This window comes from Loxodonta africana, chromosome 5 (genome assembly GCF_030014295.1).
Source record: "Loxodonta africana isolate mLoxAfr1 chromosome 5, mLoxAfr1.hap2, whole genome shotgun sequence".
In the NCBI taxonomy this organism is placed as follows: Eukaryota; Metazoa; Chordata; class Mammalia; order Proboscidea; family Elephantidae; genus Loxodonta; species Loxodonta africana.
The window spans coordinates 56,533,794-56,545,999 of record NC_087346.1 but is presented as its reverse complement, the minus strand read 5'-3'; the positions used below and the strand labels follow the sequence as shown (position 1 = coordinate 56,545,999).

At 36.2% G+C, this 12,206-nt stretch overlaps 1 protein-coding gene across 2 annotated transcripts in view; it reads right to left on the bottom strand.

Moving 5' to 3' along the window:
* Positions 1 to 12,206, bottom strand: part of UNC5C (unc-5 netrin receptor C) — a 428,895-nt gene that overhangs the window by 65,737 nt on the left and 350,952 nt on the right. For both annotated transcript variants that reach the window (XM_010590449.3, XM_023548521.2), the window contains exons 6-7: positions 8,988 to 9,155; positions 6,290 to 6,454 (exon numbers count right to left, since the gene is read on the bottom strand). In XM_010590449.3, coding sequence (XP_010588751.1) covers positions 6,290 to 6,454; positions 8,988 to 9,155 — 333 coding nt within the window. The remainder of the gene's footprint in view (positions 1 to 6,289; positions 6,455 to 8,987; positions 9,156 to 12,206) is intronic.

The window sequence follows — 12,206 nt, the reverse complement described above, 5'->3', positions numbered from 1 at the left end:
CTTTAGTAACACATTCTGGTGTACCAATTTCTGGAAGTGCTTAAAGCAATTTGAAGGCACTGAGGCAACGTCTCCAGTGTAGGACTTATTTTTCAGGCCAATGACTATACGTTTGTACCTGGGTTTACACATATATTAATGTAATACATATACATATTATACTTGAGGATGAACTAAATATGTATACAATGGCCTAAAAAGTTTAGTGGAGCTTCCAAAATTGCTTAATGAGTAATGCCTTGTCTCACAAATGAAATTATAGACTATTACATAAGGAAGCCAATATATCACACAGTTATATGACAAGTTTGGCAAGTTTGGCAAGAACAGAGTGGTAAGGATATAACAGGCAACTTAGAAATAGTTCAATTCTAAATCTCCATATCTTCAAAAGAGTTGACTATAAGTACCGTTGCCTACTAGAATTTTATTTGATTAGGTATTATCTGAGGAGTTTATGCAATTTTTTTTCATAATCTAATTTCAATCAATGTGACCAGATTCACAGACCAAGTCAGTAGCATTGCTATATCGCAAGACAGAGACTCCTAGTTCCATAATCAGGCTATTCGTTGCTTTAGTCTATTCTCAACATCTTTTTTAAAAAAAGTCATTTTGTAATTACAAAGATAATGGATTACTAGGTATAAAAGATGTGGACAGTGGAAAGCACATAAACCAAAAAAACCAAAACCATTGCCATCGAGTCGATTCTGACTCATAGCAACCATATTAAACAGGGTAGAACTGCCCCATAGGGTTTCCAAGGAGTGCCTGATGGATTCAAACTGCCAACCTTTTGGTTAGCAGCTGTAGCTCTTAACCACTACATCATCAGGGTTTCCAGAAAGCATTTAGAAAAAGAAAAACATTTACTTGTAATCTTACTAGTCAAGAAAATGCATACATTTCCTTCATCTTTTTACAGTTATGACTAAATGCATACACAAGCCCATATTCTCCTTTTCCATGTCAAACCATCACAAATATTTCAGTGACTGTATGATATTCCATTTTTTGGAAGGACCATGTCTTAACTATTCTCCTAATATTGCATTTTCTGGTTTTCCATTTTTTATAATATCAAAAAATAAAGAATATGAACATATTCAGCATACATATTTTTATGCATTCATAATCATTTTTAAAAATGTATTCTTTGAAGTAGGATTACTGAGTCAAAAGCCATGAACATTTTAAAATTCTTGACTCATATGGTGAAATCATTCCCTCAAAATAACAGTCACACTTCATATTTTCATTTACAATACACCTTTCCACTTTATTACACATCAGCTAACAATTAGCATTATATTTTTAAAATATTCAATAATTTTATACATAGCCCTAAAAGCCTTTTGATTATAAATTTAATTGCCGTTAAGGAAAGGCCTGGATTTCTAAGATTTCTTATGCAAACATCGAATCACCTGATAAACAATTTAAAAGACCATTTGATTAATTATTCAATAGTAATTGGCTCAATAGTTAAGGACTCAGTTGCTAACCAAAAGGTGGTGGTTTGAACCCACCAGCAGCCTCTGAGAGAGAAAAGAGCAGGCTATATGCTTCAGTAAACATTATAGGCTAGGAAATCCTATGACACAGTTCCACTCTATCCTATAGGGTTGAAATGAGTCAGAATTGACTCATCAGCACACAACTACAACAAAAAATACAGCCTAAGAAAAAAAAAGAATCTAAATTAGAACTATGAGCAAAAATAATCTCTACTATATGTTATTGTTGTTGTCCTGTGCTGACCCTTTGGTTGGCAGCCACAGCACTTAACCACTATACCACCAGGCTTTCCCTCTTTTAACAGGTGAGCTTAATTCATTTACAATATTATGATTCTCGGTATATTTAGATTTATTTCTACTATCTTATTATTGTTTTTGTTTACCACATTTTTTCGTCTATCTTTTTTGTTCCTTTTCGCTTTCTCTGGGAATGTGTTCTCTTCCCTTAAAAGTCTTATTTTGAATTTATGCTCAACCTTAACATTTCAACTGAAACACTTGAAAGTCAATTTTAATGCAAAGAGTATTACTATTATTTTCCTGAACAATATATGGAAATTAGAAAATTTTGACTTAGATCACACCCTATAAATTGTATGATAACATTGTCTGCAATTTAGTTCAATCTTATTTTCAACTGTTCCTCAATTAGTCTCTCTTTTTTTGGAAGAGTCAATTCTTATTTTACATTTTTAGTAGCTTATTCAGTGGGTGCTTATGAGAAGTACATCCTTTTTGCCTTGATTGCCTGAAAATTTTTTTAATTTTCTCTCTTAAGTAATAACTGTTGGATTTTCCCATTACAGCCTTCATGTGTTTTAACCTTTCTTTTTCCTAATCACTTCCTTTACCTTTCCTTCCTACCTTCTGGGAAATTTCATAATATCTACATTCCAGTTTATTGATTTTCTCTTCAGCTTTTTCTAAAGCTGTGTCTGATCTGATACTTAATTTTCTACTACGTCTTAGATTTTGATGATCCTGTTTTGCATTTCTAGACTTCCATTTGATTTTCTCCAAATCTGGGTGTACCTTTTACAGCATTCCATTCTTTCATTTGTGCTTCCTTTAAAAAATATGGCTTGTCTTTTTACTTACAGGTTCATTTAGAACTGCTCTATGAGTCCATTTGAGTGCTAATTCATCTATTTATTATGTTTGCCGACTCCTCCTTACTGTGGACTACTCCCTTGGGTGATTTGTAATTTTGAATTGTAATTCATTTTCTGAAGTGGGCTATTTTTGTCATAGACCAATGCAATTGAGTTGTGGACGTAACTCTAGAGAGTGGTTTGCTGTTTGCTTCTACTGGTACCCTAGAAGTCATACCAATTGTGTTAATTACATATCTTTTGTTTCTTGCTTTATGCAGCATATCTTAGATTCCATACCAGAATTCGGTGTAGGACTGTGGTTTCTATATTGGTTTTATTTAAATGAAGCTTTCATTTTTCATTTCCTCACCATGACTCTTCCTGTGGGTAAAAATACTTTAGTTATTTTTCATAATGGAGGCAGCCATTTTTGAGTACCAGCTTTATTCCGGGTTTTTGCTTTCAACTCTCAGCCTCAGGCTTTCACAAAGCCAGGGCTCTGCCTCTGTGCCTGGACTATAGCTGCAACTCACCAAACCCCAGTCCCTAGGATCTGCATCCATGTCCAGTGTCCTTCTTTGTTACTCTGATGTGCTTTTACCTCTCTGGCTTTCAGTTCCTACTTATTTCTGGCACTTAGGAATTTCTCTGTCTTCCTTCGAATACACATGCACACACACACACACACACACACACACACACAATGTGTGTATATATAAAACTTGTATACACACACATAAATTTTTTAAGTTTGTAATTTATATTATTTTATTCAATATATCTACATATCTTGAGTTGAAGGTGTTTATATTAAGGAAGAGAATGATTTAGGAAGAAATAATGTGTTTAAATATTGTTTTTGGAACTAATGAATGAATAAATATGAACAGTAATATTTTCTATATATTTCACATTGTATTTCTCTTAAGCACCAATTTGGCTTTTAAAATATGGTAACTGAATCCTACTCACATGCAATCTGAATTTCTTCTAACCTAGCAGTACACTTTTATATCGGAACCGTTGCATTCTAGTTTGAATAGACTTAGAGGTTGTATCGTATACCTGGCTCAAGAAGAACTAGGCTAGCTTTATTTTCAGATGATATTGCTGAAGGACTATTTGTTAGTACTTCCAAGACACTAATTCTCCCAAAGGAAATAAATATTAAATGACAATTCCTAATTTTCCGTTCCAACTTTCTGGCTGCCTTTTCTAGTCCCCTTCCTTTTCTTACAGACCTTGTCCCTCTTGCAAGCTTGGTAGTTTCACTGTTAAAAAGCCTTTTGTTTTCCAAAATAGGGGACAAGAGAAAGATTATTTATTTGCAAGAACTTGGCAGCCAACACTCTGCCAGAAACACCAAACTTACTGGTAAACAGAAACTATAGCTTTGACTATAATACCATAATTACACATCACAGTAATATCTCCATGGCTTTTATCACTGAGGAAATCAATAGTAGTGTAGACTATAATTCTCTGTTGGACTAAAGGAAAGCAGATGAGTTTATCGACTTAGTACAGACTGTGACTATAGCAAATCAAAGTTGTTTTTAAATGAATGATTTTAACCAGAACACCAAAATGTTTCAGACTAACAAGAGACCTGGTAAAAATAAATAAGTACAGACAAAAAACTCCTCCTGTACCCGCATTTCACTGACTTTTTTACACATACGTGTCAGGCCATCATTATTGGCAAATATCCAATCATAAGAAAATAATTCTATTAATAGTGCAAGAAATGATGTGGATATCAAAGTGATGCTATGTCAGGGAAGTCTTAATTTGAGTATTTCATGTCTTTATTTGATATATGTCATTTTGTATAACTAATAAATAAAAGTTCCAGTGTTCTATCACACGGCACCATATTCTTTGTTAAATAGGATATTTGGGGGATTTTAAAATATGGATAATAGAGGTATCCATTGCCATTCAGTTAATTCTGACTCATAGCAATCACATAAACCACTACCCACTGCCGTCGAGTCGATTCCGACTCATAGTGACCCTATAGGACAGAGTAGAACTGCCCCATAGAGTTTCCAAGGAGCGCCTGTTGGATTTGAACTGCCGACCTCTTGGTTAGCAGCCGTAGCACGTAGGACAGAGTAAAACTGCCCCACAGAGTTTCCAAGAAGCACCTAGTGGATTCAAACTGCCATAGCAGCCATAGCTCTTAACCACTACCCCACCAGGGTTTTAAATATTAAATCATCCAATGTTGAAATATACTGAGAGAGGAACACAGAAGGAAGGGGAAAAAAAAGAGAGAGAAAAAAAGAAACTGCAATTATTGCTACTTTTCAATATCATGGATCAGTTTGTTCAACAGTAAAAAGGGAATAATAAATGATACAAATGTTAAAAAGAATGACTTTTGTGTGGCATATTATTATTTTAGCCCTGAACTCCAACTCATGCCTAGAGGAGCAAACCTTGCATCCCTGGATAAATGCTTAGTAAAACAGCTGTATTCGTTCTTGTAGTTCTGGTACAAACTTAGCAAGATCCGCAGTGGCAATCCCAGATCATAACCAGAAGCTGTGCTTTGTACTCAGCAGCAGCCTGTTCTCAAAGAGTGCAACATACCATGGACATAAAAATAAGATGTCTATTGGACTTCTATTCTGTGTTAACAGCATGGTTATTTTTTTTGCATTTGAAGTGAGGTTTCTTTTCAAAAAGGTCCCTGTAGATGTAGACTCTGGTAAACAGAACTCTATAAACATGGTGATAATAAAACGATATTTTGTCTTAAGTGGCACATACAAATACTTCTACACAAATATATTTGGTAGTTTGTATTCTGCAAGTAACATGTAATGGATGACGAGGAGTGTCAGCATTTGAATACTACTGGCTAAGATCCAAAATAGCACATGGTTTGGTTCAGTTGTCTGGGTAGGTGTGAGTTCAAAACAATTCTTAGTACCTTAATTCATGGTCGTTAGTAGGGATGGTAAATTCTGTAAATCTAAGGGCTCTTCAGTAAAAGGGTAAGAGTTAGTGAGCATGGAAATCAAACTGCCATCTGTCTCATAAAAACCAAAGCTTGAAATGGAGAATATTCAGCTGACAGCCCCCACTACATTCCTGAAACAATCCTTACACCACTTAAAAAAATTGTTTTATTTATGTTGTTTCCTTTAAAGGAGCTAAATCATATCCACACTATAATTTTAAATATATATTGTAAATTGGCAAATCTACCCACAGAAATGTTTATTCTCTTTATGTGTATTTTACATTCCATGGACATTGGTTAGGTAGCAGCCGTAAATTAAAAATAAATAGCTCACGTTTTGGAGATCATATCTTGATTCCATGAGGAGTTTAGGGGTGCCTTTTTGTGCACTCTAAAAATACTGAGCAATGGTTCCCTGGTCTGGAAAGAATGAAATCCCTTCCATGGAAATGACTAAGTTACTCCTTGGTCATGGAAAAACAATACTATGCTTCACATTTGTTAACAAGATATAGTTATTCATTTTGGTTCCTGGAAGATGAGCTTTTCCAACATCAAGAAAGCTAAGATATTTCTATATTACTTTATTTTTTGTTGTTGTTCAAAGAATTCTTAATTTTTAATATTTCCTTCAGAGAAATATAAAAGGTTAAATCAATGGTCTCCTTAGTTTCTGTCATTTGCTCAAATCAACTTACTCTGCATGCAAAGCCCATCAGTGCAGTTCTTGGATTGTAAGACGAGGCCATCGCAGTCCTTGCCTCCATTCTTGGGGGCTGGTGCTGTGCACTCCCTCCTGCGCCAGTGTGTGCACTCGGTCCCACAAGTAGACCACTTGCTCCATGAGGTCCACCTGCCATCCACTGCCACCAGAAAATCCAGCATCAGTCAGAAGGAGAAACAGATGCTTCAGGGGAGGAGAGGGAAGTTCTCATGTATAAACAAAATACAACAAAAAACTGAAGAAAATGTCCCACTGAGGGCACAGCATTCATTTCATCTGCTGGGAAGTCAAGTGTCCTCTACCTCCTTTGGGTTCTGTGACAAGGTATGTGGCTGTTTCCTCACTGACCAAGCCAAGGGTAGCTTCATGGGACAAACAGAAACCAGAGTAGCCATCCCTGGTAAAATTAGGTCATGGCAATACCTCTTTTTTTTCTATTAAAGGGGAAGGTTCTAGGCTTTTGTGTTAAAAAATTAGGGGTACTCTCTTTGATCCAAGATTCCTTCTTGCACAGTGTCAGTGAGAAGTGAAAGTAAACTTGTATGGGAGTTGGGAGAAGAGGATGAGGCAGGGTGAAGGAGTCTATTTATTCATCATCCATCCATCCGTCCGTCCATCAACCCGCCTGTCCGTCCGTCCGTCCGTCTGTCCGTCCATCACATATTTATATCCATCCATCCATCCATCCATCCATCCATCCATCCATCCATCCATCCATCCATCCATCCATCTATGCCTTATATACCCCTTCTATTGCTTTTTTTCACCCGGGCTGCTTGACTCTGTTGAATCCTTCTGCAATCTCATCTTGAAAAGATTAAATTATTTTTTTATTTATTATTTGATGATTCTTAGCAGAAAAGCAATTGAATGTTTTTATTTTAAAGATGACATTAAGGTAGAGTCCTGATTTTTGCTATAAATAATTGAAATCATATTTCTGATTCAATTATTTTCTTCTGATTCAATCGATTTACTTCTAATTTAGCTTATTGGCTTGTCTGCAGTTTCAGTGATAATGAACTCAGATATTTCTATTTTAAAAGCACACAATTTAAATCCCAATTAAAAAAACACACATATATATAGCAAATTTCACTAAGGTCATACTTACAAATGTATCCTTCTGTGTTTTCCACAGAAATAAGATATAAAAGTGAAATGACAGTTTGAAAAAAAAATCCCTGAAATAATTAATGATTATCAAGAATTCAATGTAAAATAATGCCAAACATCATTTATTGAACATCTAAACCCCAATATGTGCAGTTCCTGGAAATGATATTAATTTTAATAGTCTACACAGTTTGGGAAATCTATATGATTTCATGTTCAAATTATTGTGTAAATATATTATGCAAATTATGTATAAAGATATAAACATGGCCACATGAAAAAGTGATGGAAGCATTAATACTTCAGTCATATAGAGTTGGCTATACAAGCAACTGCCAACTATTTGCAGCAAAAACATTCGTTTTGACTTAGACCAATCCAAAGTACACACACACACACACACACACACACACTTCTATTTCAACTCAAAATGCTCAGTGCATTTTTAATTGTGGAAATCAACACCTATATAAAATATAGGAGAGTACAAGATAAAGCACTGAAATTCTAAGCCTAGCTAAGTATCAAAATTTGTTCCATAAATAAAAGCTCTCAAACAGTTCAGTGTGGGAGTGAGACTATTTTGATACTCGAAAATCAACATTTGGGAATGTAAAATGTAGATTATATTTTTCTCTCCAGTTTGTTTCTCCAACCCATCTCTGAGAAAGGTTCTATTAAAGGATGAGCAGTCCAAAAGTTAGACAAAATAAAGAGAAATAAGGAGGCTACGTATCCAAATAATAAAATTGAAAATATAATACCTACCTCAATGGAGTGTATTAAATTTATGGTTCATTTCAAAATAATTTTAGCTTAGTTTTCGGACTATATTGTATAATTAGGAATTTTAATGGTTTTTTGTTTTGGAAAATATTAAGAGTAAGTTCAATTTATTTATGGGTAAGAGCAAGTGCAATACAAGATAGCAGAGAAAAATGCCGAAAGGTAGAGGAATGCAATCTTGGTATACGCCTCCCTACAAATAACCCACAAAGTAGATAAGCAACGTGTACAGATAATACAGAGCTGACTGCACTGTATTTGCAAAATCCATTAGCCCATGTGTCAAAAAGCTTTCCCTTCCTTCTCAGTCATTCCAAATGTCTTATTTACCTTTACCCAGGAACTGACAGCAGATATCAAATATTTTAGTCTAAAACATTTTCAGTTCCAATTAATTTCCATGGTTTTCAGGAGATCAAGGATTGTTTTTTTTTCCTAGAATGTGTAGCTTCCAATGCTGCTCACATACCTTGAATTATAGAACCTGCAATTTTCGCTCCAGCTGTTTTGTGGAATAGTATGGAGGGATTATGTTCACAAGTGTTTGATCCCTTGCTTTATACTGTTTTGCATGTTTGGGTAACAAAGTTAAGTAGTCTTTTGGGGGGAACATACTTGACTTCCCAGCAATGAGAGCATTGGATAGTAAGATGAATTTAAATGATGTTTATCATACATTCAGGTCAAGAATAAGGCCTTTGTATCCATTCTCTAAAAAGCATTTCTGGAATGGTGGGAGACATGTGGAGTGAGGAGGCTGCTGTATTTACCTGGGCATAATGTAGTGCAGGCTATTTTCTGTACGCTCTGCCCTTCACAGAAGGCACCGCCGTTGAGTGGTGCTGGGTTTGTACAGGTCCTCGTACGTTTCTGATAGCCTCGTCCACAGCGGCTATTACACACTGACCACTCTGTCCAGGTGGACCAGCCACCATTTACTGAAAGAAGGCAAACAATAAAAAGTGGATTAAACATGTGCTTAGACACAAAAGCCACACACAACACACATATATATAAAAAGTCATCTCCCGGAAGCCAGCACAACCTGTACAAGGCAAGGTCATGACAGCTCCACAGACACATCCAAACTCCCTGAGGGACCAAATTGCTGGGCTGAGGGCTGTGGGGACCATGATCTTAGGGAACATCTAGTTCAACTGGCATAACATAATTCGTCAAGAATATGTTCTACATTCTACTTTAGTGAATGGCGTCTGGGATCTTAAAAGCCTGTGAGTGACCATCTAGGATACTACACTGGTCTCACCCCTTCTGGAGCAAGGAAGAATGATGAAAACTAAAGATACAAGGGAAAGATTAGTCCAAAGGACTAATGGACCACATCCACCATGGTCTGTACCAGACTGAGTCCAGTAAAACTAGACGGTGCCTGGCTACCACCACTGACTGCTCTGACAGGGATCACGACAGAGGGTCCTGGACAGAGTTAGAGAAAAATGTAGAACAAAATTCTAGCTCCAAAAGAAAGGCCAGACTGGCTGGCCTGACAGAGACTGGAGAATCCCTGAGAGTATGGACCCCAGACACCCTATCAGCTCAGTAATGAAGTCACTCCTGAGGTTCACTCTTCAGCCAAAGATTGAACCGGCCCATGGAACAAAGCAAGACTAAAGGGGTGCACCAGCCCTGGGGCAGGGACTGGAAGGCAGGACGGAAAGCTGGTAATAGGGAACCCAGGGATAAGAAGGGAGAGTGTTGACATGTGGTGGGGTTGTTAACCAATGTCATAGAACAACGTGTGTACTGTTTGATGAGAAATTAGTTTGTTCTGTAAACCTTCATCTAAAGTACAACAAAAAGCTGTCTCCCATGTGACCATTAAAAATTTACATTTTCAAAGCTAGTTTCACTCAACCTTTTACTATATAGCTGAATAGTTTAAGCACACCAAAAAACCAAACCCATTGCCGTCGAGCGAATTCCAACTCATAGCGACCCTATTTATAGGACAGAGTAGAACTGCCCCATAAGGTTTCCAAGGAGCAGCTGGTGGATTCGAACTGCTCACCTTTTGGTTAAAAGCCAAACCCTTAACAATTGTGCCACTAGGGTTCCAACAACCCTATAGAGCAGAGTAAAACTGCCCCATAGTGTTTCCAAGGAGCTGCTGGTGGATTTGAACCGCCAACCTTTTGGTTAGCAGCCTGAGCTCTTAACCAGTGCGCCACCAAGTCTCCAATATAAGCAAAACCCGTTGTCGTTGAGTTGACTCAGACTCACAGCGATAGAGAAATACAATTGTTTATCAAGGTTTACTCACCTACTCCAAAAAATAAATAACAGTGTGTTCTCTTTTCCTTGGCCAGTGTTCTTTTTAAAGAGATATATTCTTTTAACCAGATAAGCTCCAAAAACTAGGTTTGATGGCTTATTTCAAATAATAAATGTTTCTAGCCTTATGCCAAGGCTGCAAGTGTATCTGATGCATAAAAACTAAATAAAATTATTTAGCACTTGTAAATAACAGATTAGTTCTTTTTCTTTCATTATTTGTAACCTTTATGACCTTTTAAGAATTTTTAGTCTTGGATTATCTAAACAGTGAACCTGGAGAAAAAAATAAAATCTTATGTTGATGGATTTTTATTTTTTTTTTTTTACTAATCGAGTGGCTATTTGTGTGAGCTGGCAATTAGTTGACAAAATTGAAATGGACATCTATTTTGAGTGTCAGGGCCAATTATAGGGTTCCACGAGGCTGTCAGTGTGCATGTGATTTTAAAATCCATACCCCTCACAACGTACATACACTCTTTACCTCTGGAGGTCTCTCTCTAGGGGACACTCTAAAATATTTTAGTACTTTGGTAAAGTGAGAACATGAAATTACTGTAATTAAGCAATTTCTAACAAAAATTATTGGCTGGTAGTTAAAATATGGCACAACTAGAATATGTATCTGCACCCTTTTGTAAAGAAGGGTATTAGCCATTTTGGTAACACAAAGCTTACATATATACATCATTTTCCCAACATTTCCTTTCCTGGAAACATATCCGATAGGGGATAATTACGAATGGGTAATATACACCAGTTGCCACTGAGTAAATTCCAACTCATGGCTACCCCATGTGTGTCCGGGTAAAACTGTGTTCCATAGAGTTTGCAGTGGCTGATTTTTTAGAAGTAGATCACAAGGCCTTTCTCTGAGGTGTCTCTGGGTGGACTTGAACCTCCAACCTGTTGGTTAGCAGCCGAGCACATTAACTATTTGCGCCAGGGACTCCGTGATATATACAGACAATGGTATTTTTCACTGCAGGATTATTTCTTTTTTAATGTATAAGTATTCGGACGAATTATAATGCTGAGCAAGGAAAATGGTAAAAGAAACCATGGTATGTTCATGTGACTCCCAGGCAGCCATTAAAAATAATGTTGAATAAGGCTATTTAATAATACAGGGATATTTTGACAATGTTATAAGTAAAAAAAAAATTATATATATATCTTATTTTAAAATCATATCTATGCACAGAAAATACCAGTAATATACACATCAAAATATTTTAAAAACAAAACCTATTTCTGGATGACAGATGACAGAATTACACGTATTTTGTTCTTTGAACTTTTCTGTGTTTCCCCCAATTTTTTATAATGACTATATATCTGCAATCTAAAAATGATATTAACAAAAGTAAATACATAAAACAGTCTTGCAATATGAAATACCGGTTAGATGCATATGTTTTCTGTGGATGTTCGGTGAGACTGACCTATGAGCTATGGACAACTTCTTTTAAAAGGCCATGACAAGGACAAGCTGATAGTTGATAGGCAGGGTTTCAGTTAGAGTTCCAAAAAAGCAATTTAACCTGCTCAACTTTACTGAACTCCATATGTCACCTAATTGTCAGCGTAAGTTGCTTACAAGCCTACTAGCAAGCTGATATTTAGGGTTATTATATATACGTATTGTTTTGCTAGAAATTTAATGAGAAATGAGCAATCGTTAACTTTCAGGG